The sequence below is a fragment of the Chiloscyllium plagiosum genome, unplaced genomic scaffold, assembly GCF_037043375.1.
Source record: "Chiloscyllium plagiosum isolate Xiang-an unplaced genomic scaffold, Cpla_swu_hap1 HiC_scaffold_6, whole genome shotgun sequence".
NCBI classification, from domain to species: domain Eukaryota; kingdom Metazoa; phylum Chordata; class Chondrichthyes; order Orectolobiformes; family Hemiscylliidae; genus Chiloscyllium; species Chiloscyllium plagiosum.
In genome coordinates this window covers 3293965-3318251 of record NW_028270144.1, presented here as the reverse complement: position 1 = coordinate 3318251, position 24287 = coordinate 3293965, and the positions used below count along the sequence as shown (strand labels likewise).

The window sequence follows — 24287 nt, the reverse complement described above, 5'->3', positions numbered from 1 at the left end:
CAGAGCTGAAAATGTGTTGCTGGAAAAGCGCAGCAGGTCAGGCAGCATCCAAGGAGCAGGAGAATCGACGTTTCGGGCATAAGCCCTTTTCCTGAAGAAGGGCTTATGCCCGAAACGTCGATTCTCCTGTTCCTTGGATGCTGCCTGACCTGCTGCGCTTTTCCAGCAACACATTTTCAGCATTCAACATATGTATTCAATTTTTTAAAAAGTAATTTTGATACAAAATATGATTGCTCTCCTGTTTTTGAAAATGAGATGAATAATACAGAACTTTTAACAAAAGAGGCATTTCTGGAATCCAAGAAAACGTTTCTGCTAAAATTTTAAGTAAACTGTTTGGCAAAGCTGCAGAAAAATTGGATAGAGCTTTTCAATTCCTACTTGGCATCTCGAAATGCTTAAATTAGTGAATTTAAGTAATTAGCGAAGTAATTAGCAATTAATGCAGACACTTTTGTGATTGTGATCTTAGAAGGCGTTATATCATCTGACTGATTCTTCTTACAACCATATTTGTCAATGTCAGAAATCAGGTTCAGATATATATTTCATTTTAGGCCTGCTGTTTAAACATGCTTATTGGGAGCTAAACCTTCTCTTTGAAGGCTTCTAAGCTGGGAAATGGCTTGTTGAATATTGGAAGCTTGGAGAGCAATAGAAACTTTGTTGGAAGTGTGTCATCTCATATCATTTTGTATGTCTGATTTTCAAGGAATTCAACCTGACTCACCTTGATAAGGAGAGCTATTGTTTCACAACTATTAACATTTCCAAGTTCTCCTATGATGGCTGTGCTTTTCTCTATATTGTTTTACAAGTTTGCAAAACTTTTCTTTTTGCTTTATACAACTTTATCTGTAAACTTGGGAGATCATATATAACTTCAGTATCAAACATACACTGGAACTTTTCCACAAAATCATTATCTTCATCAAGTCTAAATCTCATTGTCCACAAAATGATGGTATTATCTTGACATAAGTGATCAAAAGTCATTAGAAGTTCGTCCAAGTATGGGTGACTGTAGACCACATCGGCAGCCATTATATAATCAAATTGACCAGCACTTCTGGGGAATTTGTTTTCCAAATCTACTCCCCAGCTAAGTTCTCTGACCTGTGGCTGATATTTACTTCTCATTTTTGTATTTCGTGATATATTGAACTGTAGATTTCCCAGTAAATGAGGCAGATCGGTAGCAATCACGTGGGAGCCTGAAAAATCAAGAACCTGTATTTAGCAATTTGACAAATAGGATTGTCAAAAAAAATGCAATATGACAAAATATATAAGGGACACTATACAGTAAGATATAATTGCATACAGTAAGATCTTATACCACAAGGTATGCAATTTATATTTAAATACAACCTGTGTTTGGAAGTTGTACATATAACATGGGAACATTGTGCACAAACACCTCTTGAGTCTGTTTATTTAGTTCGAAACCGTACACGTTTGTGACTCTGGGTCCAAAGTTCCAAATTTCTTGCAGTCAGGTTGGAAGTACAACATCCTGTCGTGTTAACAGTACACTAACACATTAATTATAAAATCGCATGGCAGGATCTCATTGCAAAAGTTTCCTATATTCTGTTGACAATACATTGATTCTCAATAGCACATTACATTTTATGTTATTTACTGTTTCAATATTGAGGTCATCCACTCTTTGAAACTTTTAGCTAGATTCTATTTCAATAATACTAAGCATTTTGTTCCTCTTCTTACAGTTGTTTGTAGTAACCTAGAACTCCGAGTAACCTAGTAACCGAGAAGTTTCTTCAAGAGGCAGATATGTCATGGGGTAGAGCTCCTGACTGTCACTTCCACCATCAGTCAAATCATCCAAAGACCCATAGTGAGCATCAGTTTTACATGATTTTGAACACCTCCATTAAATCTCCCCTTAATCTTCTCAGCTTTTTGCTTTGTGCCCCTTGGCTACTTTTATACCATATGATCAATGCTGGTTTAATCTCACGGCTTTCAATTTTGCTAGCAAGTCTAATATGTGACATATAAGCAAAATCCATAGCTATCCATACTCCGTAATCCATCAATGGACTCCTCTCATTAACCGCCTCTGTTACTTCATCAAAAGCAAACAGTCAAGTTTTCCAGACAGTTTGTGCTTGTCATTATTTAATAACCAATATCTTTCCAATTGAGAAATGGTGATGCCTCTATTATGTCCACATAAGTTTCACCACCAACATCATTAAACTGACCGACCTGTAGCTGCTGCATTTAGCTTCTCCTTTTTTGAAAAGAGCTTAGCATTTGCAACACTCTAGCCCTCTGACACAGCTCCCGTGTTGCCGAATCACAGAATTGTTACATTTCAAATGGATGTCATTCTGTCCATCACGTCTATACCAGCTCTCTGAGCACTTTCTCTGTAACTCTGCACATTGATTTGATTTAAATGATCATCAATGCCCTTTTAAATACCTTAGTTGGACCTGACTCCACCACATTCCCAGGAGTGCACACCTGACTCTAGATACTCACTGCATGACAAAGACTTTCCTTCCCTCACACTTTCTTCTTTTGCAAAACACTTTAAAATGGTTCTTTTTAGATTTCAATCCATTTATGTGTAGGAACTGGTCATCCCTGTACAATCTGGCCTGATCCCTCATCATATTGAAAATTCCTATCCAATCCATTTTCACTTTCAGTTCCATGTTGGACTCAAAACATTAACTGTTTCTCTCTCCACAGATGCAGCCAGACCTGCTGAGTGTCTCCAGCACACTCTGTGATTGTATTCCAATCTATCGAGGAGAAAGTGAGGTTTGCAGACGCTGGAGATCAAAGCTGAAACTTTATTGCTGGAACAGCACAGCAGGTCAGGCAGCATCTAGGGAACAGAAGATTCGACGTTTCGGGCACATGCCCTTCTTCAGGAATGAGCAGAGAGTGTTCAGCAGGAGAAGATAAAAGGTAGGGAGGAGGGACTTGGAGGAGGGGCGTTGGAAATGTGATAGGTGGAAAGAGGTCAAGGTGAAGGTGATAGGTCGGAGTAGGGTGGAGGCGGAGAGGTCAAGAAGAAGACTGCAGGTCAGGAAGGCGGTGCCGGGCTGGAGGGATTCGGCTGAGACAAGGTGGGGGGAGGGGGGATGAAGAAACTGGTGAAGTCCAAGTTCATCCCCTGTGGTTGGAGGGTTCCCAGTCGGAAGATAAGACGCTCCTCCTCCGACCGTCGCGTTGTTGTGGTTTGGCAGTGGATGAGTCCAATGACCTGCATATCCTCGGTGGAGTGGGAGGGGGAGTTGAAATGTTGAGCTACAGGGTGATTGGGTTGGTTCGTCCGGGTGGCCCAGAGGTGCTCTCTGAATCGCTCCGCAAGTAGGCGGCCTGTCTCCCCAATATAGAGGAGGCCACACCGGCTGCAGCGGATGCAGTAGATAATGTGGGTGGAGGTGCAGGTGAATCTGTGGCGGATATGGAAGTTTCCTTTGGGGCCTTGGAGAGAAGTGAGGGGGGAGGTGTGGGCGCAAGTGTTGCACCTCCTGCGGTTGCAAGGGAAGGTGCCGGGAGTGGAGGTTGGGTTGGTGGGGGGTGTGGATCTGACAAGGGAGTCGCGGAGGGAGTGGTCTCTACGGAAAGCTGATAGAGGAGGGGAGGGAAATATATCCTTGGTGGTGGGGTCCGTTTGGAGGTGGCGGAAGTGACGGCGGATGATGCGCTGTACATGGAGATTGGTGGGGTGGTAGGTGAGGACCAGTGGGGTTCTGTCCTGGTGGCGGTTGGAGGGGCGGGGCTCAAGGGCGGAGGAGCGGGAAGTGGAGGAGATGCGGTGGAGGGCATCGTCGATCACGTCGGGGGGGAAATTGCGGTCCTTGAAGAAGGAGGCCGTCTGTGTTGTGCGTATTTTGAACCACTTCGTAGGGTATGTGGAACAATCCATCTTCCGCAACTACACTGGCCCCACCCCCCATCTTTTCCTCCGCTACATTGATGACTGTATCGGCGCTACCTCGTGCTCCCACGAGGAGGTTGAACAGTTCATCCACTACACTAACACCTTCCACCCCGACCTCAAATTCACCTGGACAGTCTCGGACTCCTCCCTCCCCTTCCTAGACCTTTCTGTTTCTATCTCAGACGACCGAATCAACACGGACATCTACTACAAACCGACCGACTCCCACAGCTACCTGGACTACACCTCCTCCCACCCCGCCCCCTGTAAAAACGCCATCCCATTCTCCCAATTCCTTCGTCTCCGCCGCATCTGCTCCCAGGAGGACCAGTTCAAAATACGCACAACACAGACGGCCTCCTTCTTCAAGGACTGCAATTTCCCCCCCGACGTGATCGACGATGCCCTCCACCGCATCTCCTCCACTTACCGCTCCTCCGCCCTTGAGCCCCGCCCCTCCAACCGCCACCAGGACAGAACCCCACTGGTCCTCACCTACCACCCCATCAATCTCCATGTACAGCGCATCATCCGCCGTCACTTCCGCCACCTCCAAACGGACCCCACCACCAAGGATATATTTCCCTCCCCTCCTCTATCAGCTTTCCGTAGAGACCACTCCCTCCGCGACTCCCTTGTCAGATCCATACCCCCCACCAACCCAACCTCCACTCCCGGCACCTTCCCTTGCAACCGCAGGAGGTGCAACACTTGCGCCCACACCTCCCCCCTCACTTCTCTCCAAGGCCCCAAAGGAAACTTCCATATCCGCCACAGATTCACCTGCACCTCCACCCACATTATCTACTGCATCCGCTGCAGCCGGTGTGGCCTCCTCTATATTGGGGAGACAGGCCGCCTACTTGCGGAGCGATTCAGAGAGCACCTCTGGGCCACCCGGACGAACCAACCCAATCACCCTGTAGCACAGCATTTCAACTCCCCCTCCCACTCCACCGAGGATATGCAGGTCATTGGACTCATCCACCGCCAAACCACAACAACGCGACGGTCGGAGGAGGAGCGTCTTATCTTCCGACTGGGAACCCTCCAACCACAGGGGATGAACTTGGACTTCACCAGTTTCTTCATCCCCCCTCCCCCCACCTTGTCTCAGCCGAATCCCTCCAGCCCGGCACCGCCTTCCTGACCTGCAGTCTTCTTCTTGACCTCTCCGCCTCCACCCTACTCCGACCTATCACCTTCACCTTGACCTCTTTCCACCTATCACATTTCCAACGCCCCTCCTCCAAGTCCCTCCTCCCTACCTTTTATCTTCTCCCGCTGAACACTCTCTGCTCATTCCTGAAGAAGGGCATGTGCCCGAAACGTCGAATCTTCTGTTCCCTAGATGCTGCCTGACCTGCTGTGCTGTTCCAGCAATAAAGTTTCAGTTCCAATCTATCCTCATAACTGAAGCGCGTCACCTCAGAATCATTCTCTCCTGCACTCTTTTCAATGTATTCCCATCATTTCTATAGTTTAGCACTCAGAGCTGTACACAGTACTCCAGCTGAGGTTTGACCAGTGTCTTACATAATTCATCACAACTTTGCTGGCCTTTGCCCCTCATATAAACCTTGAATATAATAAGATTCAGTATGTGGGTGTACCAACTAGAGAAGGAGCAAAACTTGACCTACTCTTGAGAAGTAAGGCAGGGCAGGTGACTGAGGTGTCAGTGGGGGAACACTTTGGGGCCAGAGACCATAATTCTATTAGATTTAAAATAGTAATGGAAAAGGATAGACCAGATCTAAAAGTTGAAGTTCTAAATTGGAGAAAGACCAATTTTGACAGTATTCGGCAAGAACTTTCGAAAGCTGATTGGAGGCAGATGTTTGCAGGTAAAGGGACGGCTGGAAAATGGGAAGCCTTCAGAAATGAGATAACGAGAATCCAGAGAAAGTATATTCCTGTTAGGGTGAAAGGAAAGGCTGGTAGGTGTAGGGAATGGAGGATGACTAAAGAAATTGAGGGTTTGGTAAAGAAAAAGAAGGAAGCATATGTCAGGTACAGACAGGATAGATCGAGTGAATCCTTAGAAAAGTATAAAGGAAGTAGGAGTATACTTAAGAGGGAAATCAGGAGGGCAAAAAGGGGGCATGAGATAGCTTTGGCAAATAGAATTAAGGAGAACCCAAAGAGTTTTTACAAATATATTAAGGACAAAAGGGTAACTATGGAGAGAATAGGGCCCCTTAAAGATCAGCAAGGCGGCCTTTGTGTGGAGCTGCAGAAAATGGGGGAGATACTAAATGAATATTTTGTATCAGTATGTACTGTGGAAAAGGATATGGAAGATATAGACTGTAGGGAAATAGATGGTGACATCTTGCAAAATGTCCAGATTACAGAGGAAGAAGTGCTGGATCTGGAAATGTGTTGCTGGAAAAGCGCAGCAGGTCAGGCAGCATCCAGGGAACAGGAGAATCGACGTTTCGGGCATAAGCCCTTCTTCATTCCTGAAGAAGGGCTTATGCCAGAAACGTCGATTCTCCTGTTCCCTGGATGCTGCCTGACCTGCTGCGCTTTTCCAGCAACACATTTCCAGCTCTGATCTCCAGCATCTGCAGACCTCACTTTCTCCTCAAAGAAGTGCTGGATGTCTTGAAACGCATAAAAGTGGATAAATCCCCAGGACCTGATCAGGTGTACCCAAGAACTCTGTGGGAAGCTAGAGAAGTGATTACTGGGCCTCTTGCTGAGATATTTGTATCATTGATAGTCACAGGTAAGGTGTCAGAAGACTGGAGGTTGGCTAACGTGGTGCCACTGTTTAAGAAGGGTGGTAAGGACAAGCCAAGGAACTATAGACCAGTGAGCCTGACCTTGGTGGGCAAGTTGTTGGAGGGAATCCTGAGGGACAGGATGTACATGTATTTGGAAAGGCAAGGACTGATTAGGGATAGTCAATATGGCTTTGTGCGTGGGAAATCATGTCTCACAAACCTGATTGAGTTTTTTGAGGAAGTAACAAAGAGGATTGATGAGGGCAGAGCTATAGATGTGATCTATATGGACTTCAGTAAGGCGTTCGACAAGGTTCCCCATGGGAGACTGATTAGCAAGGTTAGATCTCACGGAATACAGGGAGAACTAGCCATTTTAGATTAGATTAGATTACTTAGATTAGATTAGATTAGATTACTTACAGTGTGGAAACAGGCCCTTCGGCCCAACAAGTCCACACCGACCCGCCGAAGCGTAACCCACCCATACCCCTACATTTACCCCTTACCTAACACTACGGGCAATTTAGCATGGCCAATTCACCTGACCTGCACATCTTTGGACTGTGGGAGGAAACCGGAGCACCCGGAGGAAACCCACGCAGACACGGGGAGAACGTGCAAACTCCACACAGTCAGTCGCCTGAGGCGGGAATTGAACCCGGGTCTCTGGCGCTGCGAGGCAGCAGTGCTAACCACTGTACCACCGTGCCGCCCACTACAGAACTGTGGATACAGAACTGGCTCAAAGGTAGAAGACAGAGGGTGGTGGTGGAGGGTTGTTTTTCAGACTGGAGGCCTGTGACCAGTGGAGTGCCACAAGGATTGGTGCTGGGCCCTCTACTTTTTGTCATTTATATAAATGCTTTAGATGTGAGCATAAGAGGTACAGTTAGTAAGTTTGCAGATGACACCAAAATTGGAGGTGTAGTGGACAGCAAAGAGAGTTACCTCAGATTACAACAAGATATTGACCAGATGGGCCAATGGGCTGAGAAGTGGCAGATGGAGTTTACTTCACATAAATGCGAGGTGCTGCATTTTGGGAAAGCAAATCTTCGCAGGACTTATACACTTAATGGTAAGGTCTTAGGGAGTGTTGCTGAACAATGAGACCTTGGAGTGCAGGTTCATAGCTCCTTGAAAGTGGAGTCGCAGGTAGATAGGATAGTGAAGAAGCTGTTTGGTATGCTTTCTTTTACTGGTCAGAGTATTGAGTACAGGAGTTGGGAGGTCATGTTGCGGCTGTACAGGACATTGGTTAGGCCACTGTTGGAATATTGCGTGCAATTCTGGTCTCCTTCCTATCGGAAAGATGTTGTGAAACTTGAAAGGGTTCAGTAAAGATTTACAAGGATGCTGCCAGGGTTGGAGGATTTGAGCTATTGGGAGAGGCTGAACAGGTTAGGGCTGTTTTCCCTGGAGCTTCAGATGCTGAGGAGGTGACCTTCTAGAGGTTTACAAAATTATGAGGGGCATGGAGAAGGTAAATAGGCAAAGTCTTTTCCCTGGGTTGGTGAAGTCCAGAACTAGAGGGCATAGGTTTAGGGTGAGAGGGGAAAGATATAAAAGAGACCTACGGGGCAACTTTTTCACACAGAGGGTGGTATATGTATGGAATGAGCTGCCAGAGAATGTGGTGGAGGCTAGTACAATTGCAACATTTAAGAGGCATTTAGATGGGTATATGAATAGGAAGGGTTTGGAGGGATATGGGCCGGGTGCTGGCAGGTGAGACTAGATTGGGTTGGGATATCTGGTCGGCATGGATGGGTTGGGCCGAAGGGTCTGTTTCCATGCTGTACATCTCTATGACTCTATCACCCAAAGATGTGGAGGTTAGGTGGTTTGGCCGTGGCTAAATTGCCCACAGTGTCTAGGGACGTGCAGGCTAGGTGGGTTAGCCACCGGAAATACAGGGTTAAAGAGATACGGTGGGGGGACTGGGTCTGGGTGGGATACTCTTTGTGGGGGGAGGGTGGTCAGTGTAGATTCAGTGGGCCAAATGGCCTGATTCCACACTGCAGGGATTCTATAACACAATGTTATCAGCCTTCTCTACCTCTCCTGCGTCTGGTCTGTAATCTCTGGGCGAATCCTTACAACCTATTTGAAGAAAGGGCATTTTGTTTGCAATTCTCCAATCCTCCTGCACTATCCCCAAAAGCAGGGAAGATTGACAGATTACTGCCAATTATTTGCAATTTCCACTTTCATTTCTTTCTTGGATGCATCTTTTCTGGTCCCAGTGCGTTATCAACATCAGATAACAACAGCTTCTCCAAAACGTCCACCTTATTAAAATGTAAACCCTTTTAGTGAGTGTGTTTCCTCCTCTATCACCATGACCTGGGCGGATGAAAAGTATTCATTTAATACCACGGCCATGCCTCTTATGTCTATGTGGAAATCCCTTTTTTTGGTCCTTAATCAGCCCTACATCTCCTTTTATCAGCTTTTCACAATTGATGTGCTGACAGAGACAGAATTGGGATTTTTCTTTTTGTTAGCTGCCAGCATTTTTTCATAATCCCTATTTTCTTCTCTTGTTTTTCTTTCCCTCTCTTCTGAACCTTTTGCATTCAGCTTGGTTCCCAACCCTTTCTACTCTGTGACACTGTCACAAGGACACTTACTCTTCTTTAACTTAATTTCTGTTTCCTTCATCATACAGGCATCTTTTGATTGATTTGTCATACATTTCCCTTTTGAGAGAATATACGTTGAATGCAGCCAAACTGTCTCCCCTTTGAGGAGAAAGTGAGGTCTGCAGATGCTGGAGATCAGAGCTGGAAATGTGTTGCTGGAAAATTGCAGCAGGTCAGGCAGCATCCAGGGAACAGGAGAATCGACGTTTCGGGCATAAGCCCTTCTTCAGGAATGGGGAAGGTTTGTCCAGCAGGCTAAGATAAAAGGTAGGGAGGAGGAACTTGGGGGAGGGGCGTCGGAAATGTGATAGGTGGAAAGAGGTCAAGGTGAGGGTGATAGGTCAGACTGGGGTGGGGGCGGAGAGGTCGGGAAGAAGATCTCAGGTTAGGAAGGCGGTGCTGAATTTGATGGATTTGACTGAGACAGGGTGGGGGGAGGGGAAATGAGGAAACTGGTGAAATCCGAGTTCATCCCTTGTGATTGGAGGGTTCCTAGCCAGAAGATGAGGCGTTCTTCCTCCAACCGTCGTTTTGTTGTGGTCTGACGATGGAGGAGTCCAAAGACCTGCATATCCTTGGTGGAGTTGGAGGGGGAATTGAAATGTTGAGCTGAGGGTGGTTGGGTTGGTTGGTCCGGGTGTCCCAGAGGTGTTCTCTGAAACGCTCCGCAAGCATTTAAACTTGCTGGAGAAACCATCAGAATCTATAGAGATGGCAAGGATTCGATTGCAAATGAAGCAGCTTGAATTAGGGGTGAGAGATAAGAAAAGGGCAGCAGAAATGAAACCGTTTGAGTTATGGTTAAAAGCAGAAGAGAGGGAAAAAGAGAGAGCTGTTGAACTTCAAAAACTGACAATTAAGAAGGAAAGTCAGCTTAAAAGGCTGGAGATAAAGGCTGAAGGGAACCTTAACAAGGAAGTAGTGAAAACTCATGTGGAAGAGCAGAGTTAAAAAGATAAGGTTAGTAGCTGAAGTGGCTGATTATGAGCGGCCCCATAAAACACGGTTTGGCATCGAGAATCAATTTCAGTCCATAAGGGATAGAAATTGGGGCAAAGAGAAATCCTCACGTGGAAAGGCAAAGGTAGATCTTAGCGAAGATCATAAGGATAACTTACCAGAGGGTAAAAAAGAAACCCTTGAGGGGGACAAAGAAGTTGAAAAGCTCCGGTGTTTTCATTGTAATTAAGTGGGTCACTCAAAATCACTGTGTTGGTGGGCTAGGGAAAAAACAGATGTAGGAAAACCAGACAAGCCTGGGAGTTTTGTTGGACTAGTAACAAAAAGCACAAGGGGAGTTAGACAACTGCCTCAGAGTGTACAAGATGATCAGAGGTTGATTAAGGAGGAAGTGCCAGATCTGCTTAAAAAAACATACATGCAAGGGTAAAGTTTATTCACATAGGGCAGGAGTAACAGGTAAAGAGATTACAATATTGAGGGACACAGGATCCTCTCAGTCTGTGATGCTGAAGGATGAGGAGATATGCACTCCTGAGGGACTATTGACAGAAAAGGTCCTGGTAACAGGAATTCATGGTGAGAGAAAAAGTGCTCCATTATGTAAAGTGAGGCTAGAGAGTCCAGAGAAGAGTGGAGAATTTGTGGTAGGTCTACTGGACAGACTCTCAGCTCCAGGAATACAATTTGTCCTTGCAAATGATATAACTGATTCACCAGTAGGTGTGCTGCCTACTCTAGTTGAAAAGCCAGTGGAAATGCAGGCAACTGAAGACCTGGAGAATGTTTATCCAGGAATTTTCCCTGATTGTGTGATTACAAGGTCACAGAGGCACAAGAAATCACAAATTCACAATTTTGCAATTGGGGATCAGGTATTGGTGTTACTTCCAAGGGTTAAGTGGATTTTATCAAATTGAGAGGAAATTGAGTGAGGTGAACGACTTGATATGGACTCCAGCCAGGAAGAAATCTCACAGAGTGGGTCATGTGAATACGCTCAAAAAGTATTTTGATCGGGAAGGAAAGCAAGAGGAGAAGGTGTTAATGATTACAGCACAGAAGGAAGGACCACGTTCAGAGGATTCTGAATTGGACATTCCTCAAATCAGATTGGACAATGAGGAAGTTGTCAAAAATTGGCATAAATTATTGAGTTACCTCCCACAAGAAAATCAAAATGACCTAAAAGAGTTATTACTATCACAAAGGAAGATATGAGGAAATAAACTGGGAAGTACTAATCTAATTGTGCATAATGTAGAGATAGGAGATTCTATTCCGATTAAGCAACATCCTTATAGGCATAACCCTCTAAAGTTGGCACAGGTTCAGAAGGAGATAGAACGCATGCTCCAAGATGGCATTATCAAGGTGTGTTACAGTGACTGGAGCTCACCCATAGTCATGGTGCCAGATGGTACCCAGTGGTTATGTGTGGACTACCGCAAAGTCAACGCCGTTACAAAGACTGATGCATATCCAATTCCACGGTTAGAGGACTGTGTTGGAAAAGTGGGACAAGCAACTTACATTTCTAAGTTGGACTTGCTCAGAGGCTGCTGGCAAGTACCTCTGTCAGAGAGAGCAAAGGCATTTTCAGCTTTCATAACACTCAGTGGACTGTATCAGTTCAAAGTCATGCCATTTGGTATGAATTACGCTCCAGCCACATTTCAGAGACTGACTAATATAGTCATTGCCGGACTACCCAACTGTGTGGTGTATATTGATGACCTGGTGATTTTTAGTCACTATGAAAGGAACATTTACAGCACTTATCGAACTTGTTTGATCAACATGGGAAGGCAGGCTTGGTGATAAACTCAGCTAAAAGTGAATTTGCCAAATCCCAAGTCACCTTCCTGGACCAAATGGCCCCATGATGTGAAAACAAAAGTAATTGGGGAATTTCCCACACCGTCAATTAAAAAAAGCAGTACAACAGTTCCTGGAGTTGTGTGGATTTTACCGAATGTTTGTGCCGAACTTTAGCAGTGTGGCTGCTCTGCTCACTGAGTTGGTAAAAAATGGCAAGAAGTTTCAGTGGACAGCGGACTGTCAAAAGGCCTTTGACAGCCTAAAAACTGTGTTAACCACTGCCCCAGTATTAGCCACATCGGATTACACAAAGCCTTTCAAGGTGGCTATCGACGCCATTGCTGTGGGTGTCAGTGCGATGCTCCTGCAGGAGGATGATGAGGGATCAAAAGACCCATTGGGTCTTTTTCCAGGAAGTGGAACATTCATCAACAGAAATATTTAATGGTGGAGAACGAGACTTTAAGCTTTGTGTTGGCATTACAATATTTCAGTGTTTATATTACCAGCAATGCATCTGAGACAATCGTTTACACTGATCATAACCCATTGGCATTTGTGGGAAAATTGAAGGACAAAAATGTCAGGTTGTTTAGATGGAGCTTGCTGTTGCACCTTTTCAGTTTGACAATTGACCCTGTGGCAGGTCGCGAGAGTGTGATTGCCGATGCATTATCAAGACTTGAATAAGATATGGAGGAGTTCGGTTGTGGGTGTACCACAGCCTGAATTTGCATGTAGTTGTGCATGTTTGCACGTGTATAGTTAGTATAGTGTACATGTGTGTTTAGACTACTAACCGGGTTTTTGAAGGGTTTTAAAAATGCAGTCACCTTTTGGTATTGATGATTCATTTTTTTTAAAGTTGGTCCCTTTTATCTAAAAGCTGTTCCTTTTCTCAAAGATACTGCGTCCCTGATTTTTTTTTCAGAGGGGTCATAAACCAGGCCAGGGTCTGATCAGGCTGGTTTGGCACAGAGAGTGAGAGGCTTTTTTGTTTATATGTAAACAGATGAGACTTCAGGCCAAAGTGGTCATGTTTTAGAAGTGACCTGTAGAATGAAAGGGGAATGGTCAGCTGAGCAGTTCAGTCCACAACTAGTTGGGAGTTCAACAGCGAGCTGTGTCAAACACAGGCTCTCCCTCTCTCTCTTTCTGCCCTTCTAACTTCAACCTGTAAGCATCTGTTCCATTTATACTGTTGTTTTAAGGGTATTTGCTTGTTGGGACTGTTGGGTATATTTGGAACAGCATAATTAAGTCTAGTTTACTTAGACTGAGTTCTGTAAGTATTCTTTGTTCTGTTCTTTGAGTTTAATTGTGAATAAATTTTTGTCTGTTCTAAAACCTGGTAATCAACCTCACTCGCTTACTCCGGGTAATTCTCACTGTTAACTTATCAAAACAAATTGCAAAGTTATGGTCTGGGCTGCCTGCCTAAGAATGTTTTCAGTGGTCTGGCCTGGTCCAGAACAATGTCAGTTATGTCGTTCTCTGCCTCTTTGCTACACTTCAATGTCTCTAACTTGGTTGGATGAAAAGCATCTGTAACAGGCTTCTGTAAGTGTTCCTATACGTAAGACAGCAAACTCACTGCTTTCGAGTCATGTTGCCAGCCAACCGTCAGGATGCACAGCCTTCTCGGTAAACCCACGCTGCCCTTCCAAAACACGGTATTGTGCGGAACAAATTTTCCAAAGGGGTTGTTTATGGGATGCTGTCTATATTGGAGAACTTGATGATCGGTGGTTAAATAATTCATTATTGTGTTCAATTGTTCAATAAGGTAAAGTTATGTCAATATTTACTTTTGAATTTTATCTGTGTTGTAAGAGTAAAGTGTGTTTTGCTGAAAGTCCAGTGGTGGACCAATCGAATCACATCTGGAACATAGGGCCTAACATTTGCCTAAAGTTTTAATTAAACATAAACATTAGGGTTCAGGGTATCTCCTAACCAAAGTTTAGGGCGTGGGTCTGGACTGGTCCATAACACTCTGCTGTTAGCTGAGGTTATTGTGTCAGCTGGTGACAGACAATGGGAACCTCCTGCAGAAGAGGTAACTCTCCGCTCAATCTGACAACTGCACGCTCACTGTGATTGTGAAAATGATCACAACCCCCAACTCTACTCACCTCAGCATTCGCCCAGGCTCGTCCAGTCAGTTGCATTTCTTTGTTGACATTGATAACTGTGAACCTTTGCCTTGTCAGTAACCAGAATGACTGTACTCAGATCAGCATCGTTGGCTGAATTTACACAGGGTACAGAGCTCCACTCACTTCACACACTGCTATCCCAACACTATCATAGTAACCAACAGCTTTTATAAATCTGAAACTATGTGTATGTGTAAGCTTTTCATACAACGGAGTTTTGTGCTACCTGGGTATGGTCATGATGACTTCACATTAAGGCAATCCGTTGATTCAAGGCTATTGTTTCAGGGACTAAATTAAGGGCTAGTTGTTGGAATAAGGAACTCCCCTGTTACAGACGTGGAATGTACGATAAATACAGTCAGTAAATTAGAAAAACTTGTTGCTGAAAGCATTTTATTTTTCTACTCCTTAGTACTTATCTCTTGAAGCAATCATTTAATCCCCCTTCCGAAACGGTTTTTGTTTCTTGCTCAGTTCCATCTTCCTGATGGAAATTTGTCTGAAACTGTCTTTCACAAAGATTACAATATGCATCGAAGATGGATTTTTAAAGATAGTTTTTACTTACCAAGTAAACCAGCAACAATTGATACCAATCCTGTTCCTGCTCCAATTTCAATTACATTTTTATCAATAAGATTATTCTCATTCTGACTGTGTTCCAGGTAATAGCACAACACCAGGGCCTGTGTAATGCACAATGGAAATTTGAGTTAATTTCTTTTACACAGCTCAACATTTTATTGTGTGGTTGCCAGGGGTAACATTATTTCATATTCAACACTTCACAAAGAACATTTGTTGACCTTCCTACACAGGAGCACTGGGACAGAAATAGGCCACTTTGAGTTTTTCCAACATTTGCTGAGTCCATGTCTGATCTACTGCCCAACTCCATCGGCCCATACCCCTTGATACCTTTGTTTTACAAAAATATTATCTATTGCAGATTTAAAATGAACAACTGATCCGGTATCCAATGCCATCTGTGGAAGGGAGTTCCAAATCTCTCCCACCCTTCGTGTGTAGAAGTGCTTCCTGACGTCTCTCCTGAACAGTTTGGCCCGAATTCTCAGACTATGCCCTGAGTTCTAGAATCTTCAACCAGTGGGAATAGTTTATCTTTATCTACCCTGCCTTTTCCTGTTAATATCTTGAAGACTTCAAACAGATCACACCTTAACCTTCTAAATTCTAGAGAAAACTGGCCAAATTTGTGTGATCTATTTTCATAACTTAACGTCTGAAGTTCAGGCATCAATTTTGAAAACCAACATTATACTCCCTCCAAGGCCTACATATCCTTCCTCATGAAATACTTAATTTTCTCATATACCATTCTTGAATTCACGCTTTTATGGAAGATTTTAATCCATTTAAAATATTAGAAAGAAGTATGACATCAAACGGATTAAACAATTATCCACTAATTTCAGCTAAAGTTACATTAAAACTGATTACAATGCTTACCGAAGGCCATACATATGCACCATAGCAATCAGTAGTTTCTGTGATTTTGATCTCATGTCCTGCAAATTGAAAGCACTCCCAAGATGTGCTTTTAAAGATATTTGGCACCCATCGCCTTTTCATAATTTCCGATGATATATCTTCATCTTCAGCTTTTTCTGCAGAAGATCAAAATATTATAAAGACGGGTTCAACGGCCATTTTATGGATGTAATTGATGCTACTTATTCACTGACCTGTCCATGTGAACAAACTGCTAGGAGTTTAAATCTGGCTGAAAAGAGTTAGGGCAGAATTTAATGAGAGAGGCAGCTTGCCGAGGTGAGGCATGAGCAGTGTCAGCAGCTGTAACACCTGCAGTGACAATGCAGATTGTAAAGACTTGTGATGGGTGTGTCTCCTACCTGCAGTCACAAGGTTATCATGGCAGGAGTTGTTTGCTGGAACACAATCAGCTGACGACAGCCCCTAAAAGGCTCCTTTAGTGGGGGAGCTTATGCCAATATGAAAACAGGGTCAGTTCTGCGATTTGCAGTCTCCATTCCTCTGGAAGCCTTCCAGACTTGTCCTCTGTCATTCTCCCTTTCATCTGGAACTTCATCCTCTTGGACCTTCCTCATTCCCCCTATCATCAGCAACTGCATCCTCATTTGGATTCCCATCACCATTAACTGCACTGCCCCCATCTCTCAACATCTCTGAAGAGAAACAGGAAGCAGATTACGGGTCAGTTATGTCTCCATGGAGGTTCTCCTTCAGGACATCTGGGAGTGGTAGGAGCTGCTCACCCCCTACCAACAATCCCACAGTTAGGTTCCTCAATCTGATTTCTCTTGAAGAGCCAGGCTCCCATTACATGGGGACTGAGTGTAAACAGAATAGGGAGATCTGAGGGAAGGTGTGGACACCACATTGCCCTGCTGCATCAACAATGACCAACTACTGGATTTTCAATCTTCATGGTCAGATCAGCAACAGCAAGCTGTCTATAATTGAGGCTGAGTGTTTGATCATAAGCAAATTAGGAATCCTCTCACAGACCCAGACCCACAAACTCCAGAGGTGCAAGCCTGGTGAGGTGATGGGATCATGCCCCATGGATTCTGTGGGGTACAAGATCCTTTTCTGCGTCCTCCTTCCGCAAATCTCAAATGTTTCACACACCAGCCTGCTGTACGTGATCAGCTTTGAAATTGATAAGGGAAACTAATTTAAAACAGAGTCAAAAGAAAAAATTAAATCTCAGCCAGTGCATTACAAACAGAGGAACGCAGAGCAGAAATACACTATTCAAGCACTCAAACCTGCACAGCCATTTAATAAGATCCCAGCGGATCTGAAGGGATCCTCAGATCCATATTCTCCTCTCCCTGATAATCCTTTCTTCACAAGCAGCAATCATCTCTGCCTTAGAAATATTCCAAGACTCTCCCTTTGCAACCCATTTAGGAAGAGAGTTCAAAACTTGTAAAAAAAATAAATTACCCCCTGTCTGCTTTAAATGGGAGAGCCCTTATTTTCAAACATTGACTTCTGGTCCTTCCATAAGAAGAGACACCTCTCCATACGCTAACCCTAACCCTAACCTCTCCATGCCCGAACCCTAACCCTAACCCTAACCCTAATCCTAACACTAACACTAACCTCTCCACACCCCAACCCTAACCCTAATCCTAACCCTAACCCTAACCCTGACTCAAATCCTAACCTTAACCCTAACCATAACACTAACCCTAACCCTAAACCTGATCCTAACCCTGATCCTGACTCTAACCCTAACACTAAACTTAACCCTGACCCTAACCTTAATCTTAACTTTACTCCTCACCCTAACCCTAACCCTGAGCCTGAGCCTGACCCTAATGCTAACCCTGACCCTAATGCTAACCCTGAACATAACCCTAATCCTGACCCTAACCCTAACCTTAACCATAACATTAACCCTAACCCTAAACCTGATCCTAACCCTGATCCTGACCCTAACCCTAACACTAAACTTAACCCTGACCCTAATCTTAATCTTAACTTTACCCCTCACCCTAACCCTAACCCTGAGCCTGAGTCTGACCCTGACCCTAACCCTAACGCTAACCCTTACCTTAACCCTTACCCAAACCTGACCCTAACCCTGTCCGGTCCCTCTGCGTTTTAATGAAGTCATCTCTTACTTTTCTAAACACCAGTAAATACCAGCACAGCCTGACCAACCTTTTCCCATAAAACAAATCATAACTTTCTTTTAGCTTTTCCAATTACTCACCCTACCTAGATAATAATGCTCTCTGATTCATGCATCAGGACACCCACTTCCCTCCAAATCTCAGAGCTCTTTAATCTCTCCCTACCTAGATAATATGCTTCCTTTTTTATTCTTCCTATCACAAAGGACAATTTCCTATTTACTGCATATATGTTCTGTTTGCCAGATCTTTGCCGACCCCCTCAATCTATCTGCCTCTTATCGACACCATATGGACTGGTGCAAGAAATGTGACCCCCCCCATTTTGTCGAGGGAATATGGGGTTGAGCTACAAATGCTGACCTTGGCAGTGATGCTGTCAACCCATGGAAATGGCCACTAATTTATGCTTTAATGGACGTTCATAAACTATAATTTCCATGCACTGGTTTAAGAAAAAATCCACTCTGCCAAATAATAAAATAGTAAAATATTGACCAGGATGTAATAATGTCCTCATTGTTACAAAAACCATACTGTGACTCTTTGTGAATAATCCCAGAGCTACAGCACACATGTATAAAGTTAACAATTTTACTGGATGGGGCTTAATGATTCTGCTCTCAGCTCAGAGACACACGATTGAGTTCATAGCCCACTCTATTGACTTGAATACCAAAATCCCAGCGACAATGTCAATGTGGTTTCTTTCCAATGAGATCTGACACAGTGTCCACTCAACAAATGATTACAACAGATCCCAATGCACTATTTTAAAAACGAGAGATGGAATTCTCTGCTGCCCTGGTCAATATTTATCCCTCAACGAACATTGTTAGAACAAATTCCCTGGTTGTTATTTGATTGGATTAGTGGGATCTTGCCGGGTGGAGATTAGCTGCTGTATTCCCTACATCGCAAAAGTCACTACAAACTACACACTGGCTATAAAACATTTTGGGATGTCCTTAGGTGATGAAAGGTGCTACATTTCTTTCTTTTAAATGCCATATGAAGACTGCAAGTCCTCAGTATAGAGTACACTTCATGCACATGCAGCTTGTTTTAGTAAATGCTCCTTATTTTGGTCTTGCGTTATTGATCCCATTACTCTGGTCCTTCTTGTCATGCTGTGCTTATTGGTTCAATGTAAGACACCAGCAAATCGAGATGAAGAAGCAGAGATCATGAATCAATGTGAAAAATGACAAGACAACAACAGTGAGAAATTATTCCAAACTTTGAAAAACATTCTGTCAGTCTCGAATGGTTAGTCTGGTGCACCTGTCAATAAAAGATGTCAAAATAACACAATCTCAGTGATTCAAAACTTTTCCAATTACTTGATCTATCATTTGTTTCACATTAATTAAAGTATATAGTTATTGAAATAAACTTTTTAAAAACCATAAAGATGCTAAATGTTTCCTGTAATCTATATTGGGATCCATTGTCTTCCCAAGTAGAAAGTGAGGACTGCAGATGCCAGAGATCAGAGTTGAGAGTGTAGTGCTGGAAAAGCACAGTAGGTCAGGCAGTATCCGAGGAGCAGGAGAATCGACGTGTCAGGCATAAGCCTCATTCCTGATGAAGGGCTCTTGCTCCTCGGATACTGCCTGACCTGCTGTGTTTTTTCCAGCATCACACTCTTGACTCCAATAACTTTCTGTAAGCATTTTATTTCAAGGCTTTTTTTTTAACACTAATGCAATCTGCATTTTGCTAAACGTCTCAGCACCCATTGGTTCAGTTTGTAAACTTAAAAGTGATCTCTTATTCTGCAAGAAAAGTCATAACAATGGCTGTGGAGGTACTGAGCTAAAAAAGCCATAATCATGTCATTGTAGATGCAATATTTTTTATGCTTATCATGATAGTAAAATGATTTTTCACAATTTCACAATTTATTTTCTTATAAATAAATATAAAATTAAACACCTGTTAAAACTCAAATGAACAGTAAAGTTAAACACTGAGCTGCAGATTTGGTGTTAAAGTATTTGAGTGGATTAACAAGCCTGTTTATATCTCCAGATATTTTGCGCTGACATCTTTAATCCAAAGCTTGTCATCATTGTGGATAAAGACCAGTGCCTTCTACATATGATCTTTCACTTTAAATTCTGCTCTTATTAATATAATAATTTATCATACCTTTATTAATGCTGGTCTTCACTGAATTGCTCATTGTCACATGTTATTAACCTCTGCATAAACAAAAACAAGCAATATCTGGATTTAAAGCTTTACACACAAAACTATAGTAAATGACAAAGCATGTTTAAATATGTTGTTTTTGAATGTATAATCATGTAACTTCCTCATTTGATGTCAGCTTTACACCAGAATAAACCTGTAATATGTTCTTTTTGATAAAATGTTAGACCAGATTTTACCAAAAAACAAATTGTATTTAAAGAACACTTGCCACTGTTCCTGTAGAAGTTGGCCAGCAACCCATATTGATGAAGAAATACTCCATGAAGCGAGATGGCAGGTGAATTATGATTGTTACAAGTTGCTGACCAATTTTGACACATTTCAATCCTGAGCTTTGTAAAAACAAGATGTGTGCTTGACCTCATTCCATGACTTTTGTGAAATGGTAACACTTTCCGATTAATTCCCCATGAGACTCTCCAACATTAAGTCCAGTATTTAACAGGGCAGATATCTTTTTACCAATTGTTAGCATCTGCCAGTCTGCCTGTCTTTAAGGTGGTGATTTAGTTTAGGAGATTTAAAAATGTCAAACTCTCACTTCTCTGTATTTTTCTTACTTTTGTTTTTACCTCCTTTTTCTCACTCTCAATCTAATCTTTCTTATCCTTGCTCTATATTTAATTCTGGATCTGGTTTGACATTGGATTCACCCACTTTTATTCAACTGTCCTTCTCAGTCTTTCCTCTGTTTACTTCTCAATTCTTTGGATTCATTGGTGAGGAAGGCACCTTTATCATTCTGCTCTTTATTAAGGTCTCAGATGCCCTGTTGCCCCAAACGTTAGAGAATCAAGGGTTGTTGGGAAAAGGCAGGATAGTGAAACTGAGGGTTGTCAGATCAGCCACGATCCCATTGAATAGCAGAATAGACTCAATGGCCTGAATAGCCTACTCCTGCTCCTACATTTAATGGTTTTATGGTCTAAGACTTTGGAGAAGGCAAACTAACGGGCTGGATTTTCTGATGAAAATTATGACAAATGTTGAGACGGCCACTGTTTTTACACATTGGGTATCAATCAGATGCTGACTGACAGAGCTCAGCTAAATGAAACAACACCTTCTAAAGTTGGCGTTAATGGCAGAGGGTGCTGGTTGACCCTGGGATATCCCAGTAAAGGTAAAGTCGCCATAGTTCCAGAAGACCATAGGGCTGCTCTCTTATTACAGAGCGAGAGAAAGAGAGAGAGAGAGAGAGAGAGAAAGAGAGAACTGGTGGTGGTTTAACCTGAGGGTCACCATGCCTCTGGTGAGGGGAGAGGTTGAGAAGGAGAGTCCTTCATGGTAGCCTTAGCTGATGTTGGCATGACTCTGCATCACAAACCAGATAGTGTCCAACTTTTAGTGAAATTGTGAAGGGATGTGGAAGAGGTATTAGACCACAAGACCATAAGACATTGGAGTGGAAGTAAGGCCATTCGGCCCATCGAGTCCACTCCTTCATTTAATCATGGCTGATGGGCATTTCAACTCCACTTACCCGCACTCTCCCAGTATCCCTTAATTCTTTGCGAGATCAAGAATTTATCAGTCTCTGCCTTGAAGACATTTAATGTCCCGGCATTATTGTTGAGGCACGACTAGGAGACTTGATAACAAAGACAGAGATTTCTTTCTGTGACCCAGAGGAGCATTCCTGCTGTTTCTTACATTGAAACGTAGGATGGTTACAGCACACAAAGATGCTTTTTGTTGTGACTATGTAACAGCAATTCATCCAATTCCATATCCCCACAAATGTTTCCGTGCCAGATAATGATTCATTCTCATTTAAAACCTACAATCGTGTGCTCTAACATACTCTAGTGAAGTGCATCCCAGATCATAACCACTCACTGGTTCAGAAGTCCACTTTTACCACATCTGTGATTAGTTGCCAGCTGAAAAATTTGCTAAGTATGAATAAAGTACTAAATTCACTGGCCTGTGACACACCCAGAACTTAACTTAATCCATTTGTATAGAATCATCAGGTTATTGTCCTGAAGGAGCCCATGTAGGCCACAGTCTGTGTGCCAGCTCTTTATAAGGGCGATTCGCACTGTGCCAACTCATTGCCTTTTCTCTATAGATCTGTTTTCTCTTCAGAGGCAGGGCATTCCAAAGCCTGACCACTCGCTGTGTGCCAAGGTTTCTCTTCATGTCTCCTCCATTAGTCTGTCCTATCATTTTAAATCAATGCCTTCTGGTTCTCAATCCTTCCATCAGTTTCTCCCTGTCTGATTTTCAACAATTCATTCAAATCTTCTCTCAATATTCTCTTGTCTAAGGATAACAGCCCAAGTTTTTCAATCAATCCCATAAACTGAAGACCACTGTCGCTGGAATAATTCACAAAAATCCTTTCCCGCTCTCTCTAGTGCCTTCACATGCAAAGGGAAATTGAAATTTGAAATTCTGCTGTGCCAGTTTCTAGTTGAATTAAAGCACCTTTCTAAGTTCTGCAGTACGCCTGTGTATTTAGTACAGACTTCACCCTATTAAAATGAGTAACAGGCCCTCTATTTAGCATATTCTTTATTAATACACTTTTCTCTAAGTAATTAGATTTTCATAATCAATTATAGTTATTTAAATGATAGATATGCAACTTGTCTTTCATTCTGATTTAAAAAGAGCTGAGCTCTGATTGAGAGTTTAGATAGTGGATTTTTTCGACATATGACTCTCAGTCTATACATGGCAATCAGATGCTATTGATATTGACATTAGTTATTGTCGTACCTAAATCATGGGCTCCTCCATTCTTGCAGTACAAACGTCCTAAAGATGTGTCTTCCAGATTTTCCCTCACATAACTCAACAAACCCAAAAGACTGCGACCTTAATTCAAAGTTTCAATATTTGCCAACGACTTTAGTGAACCAGAAGACAACTTGCAACAGCTGCAGGTTGACAAGGTCACATATTCCAATGTCATGTAATATCGACACTAAATAAGGTAGCAGTAACTCTTAGATGGATCAGATTTCATTTCTGATAAGCATGTCTCTCTTTAACCAAGAACATTGAAATCAATTCGTTGGATTCATAAAACAAAACTTCTGCTGCAATATTTGACAATATTTTTATCTTTAAAATCAGAAATTATAATTTTTCATTGCACTTCCGAAGATTGGAAACATGCTTTTTGAAGAATTTTCAATAATAAAAATAACAAATAATCATGTAGCATGAGATAACACAAACAAAATAGTATAGTTTTAAAGGGATACAGAAACAGGGACCAGAGGATTGTAGACACAAGTCTTGGAGGGTAACAAGACAGTTCAAGAAGACAGGGAGGATTCCATTGTTTTTCTGTTAAAAATCACACGACACCAGATTATAATCCAACAAGTTTAATTTGAAGCACTAGCTTTCGGAGCGATGCTCCTTCATCAGGTGATTGTGGAGGGCATAATTGTAAGGCACAGAATTTATAGCAAAAGTTTACAGTGTGAAGACACTGAAATTATACATTGAAAAATACCTTGACTGTCTATTGAGTCTTTCATCTGTTCGAATACCAAGATAGTTTCACTTCTTTCATGTGTAAGTATCATGGTATTCGAACAAATGAAAGACTCAACAAAAAATCAAGGTATTTTTCAATGTATAATTTCAGTTACATCACACTGTAAACGTTTGCTATAAATTCTGTGCCTTACAATTATGCCCTCCACAACCACCTGATGAAGGAGCGTCGCTCCGAAAGCTAGTGTGCTTCCAATTAAACCTGTTGGACTATAACCTGGTGTCGTGTGATTTTTAACTTTGTACACCCCAGTCCAACACCGGCATCTCCAAATCATGATTGTTTTTCTGAATGTTGATGTCAGGCTAAATGGAGTATTTCAGGGCATGGAGGGAGAATTGGTAAGTTAAAGACTGTTAAAAGATACCCAAGGGGACCTTGGCTTTATTATCAGAGGATTACAATGAAAAGCTTAGTTTTGTAGCAGTACCTTGAAACGTTACTATCAGGCATTTCTCTGGCAACAGACAGTGCTTTGATGGTTTTCAACCAGATCAATGCTGAATGTTACAGAGACTGCTCATGCATGCCCACTGCACTCTCATTCCCTGGAAACTCCACCTAGTCTGCTTCTTTCATTTATCCCCTCACTCCTCCAAACACAGTGAGCAGAGCAGCTCTCTTACTCCTACCCACATCA

At 42.8% G+C, this 24287-nt stretch overlaps 1 protein-coding gene across 1 annotated transcript; it reads right to left on the bottom strand.

The window, feature by feature from the left end:
* Positions 1–145: 145 nt before the first annotated feature.
* mettl21e (methyltransferase like 21e) lies at positions 146–22990 on the bottom strand. The gene is made up of 5 exons (XM_043692751.2): positions 22855–22990; positions 20062–20114; positions 15728–15885; positions 14826–14943; positions 146–1217 (listed from the first exon to the last, which is right to left on the bottom strand). The coding sequence occupies exons 2-5, from the start codon at positions 20093–20095 to the stop codon at positions 805–807; spliced, it is 723 nt and encodes a 240-aa protein (XP_043548686.2). The 5' UTR covers positions 20096–20114; positions 22855–22990; the 3' UTR covers positions 146–804.
* Between the last annotated feature and the right edge of the window lie 1297 nt (positions 22991–24287).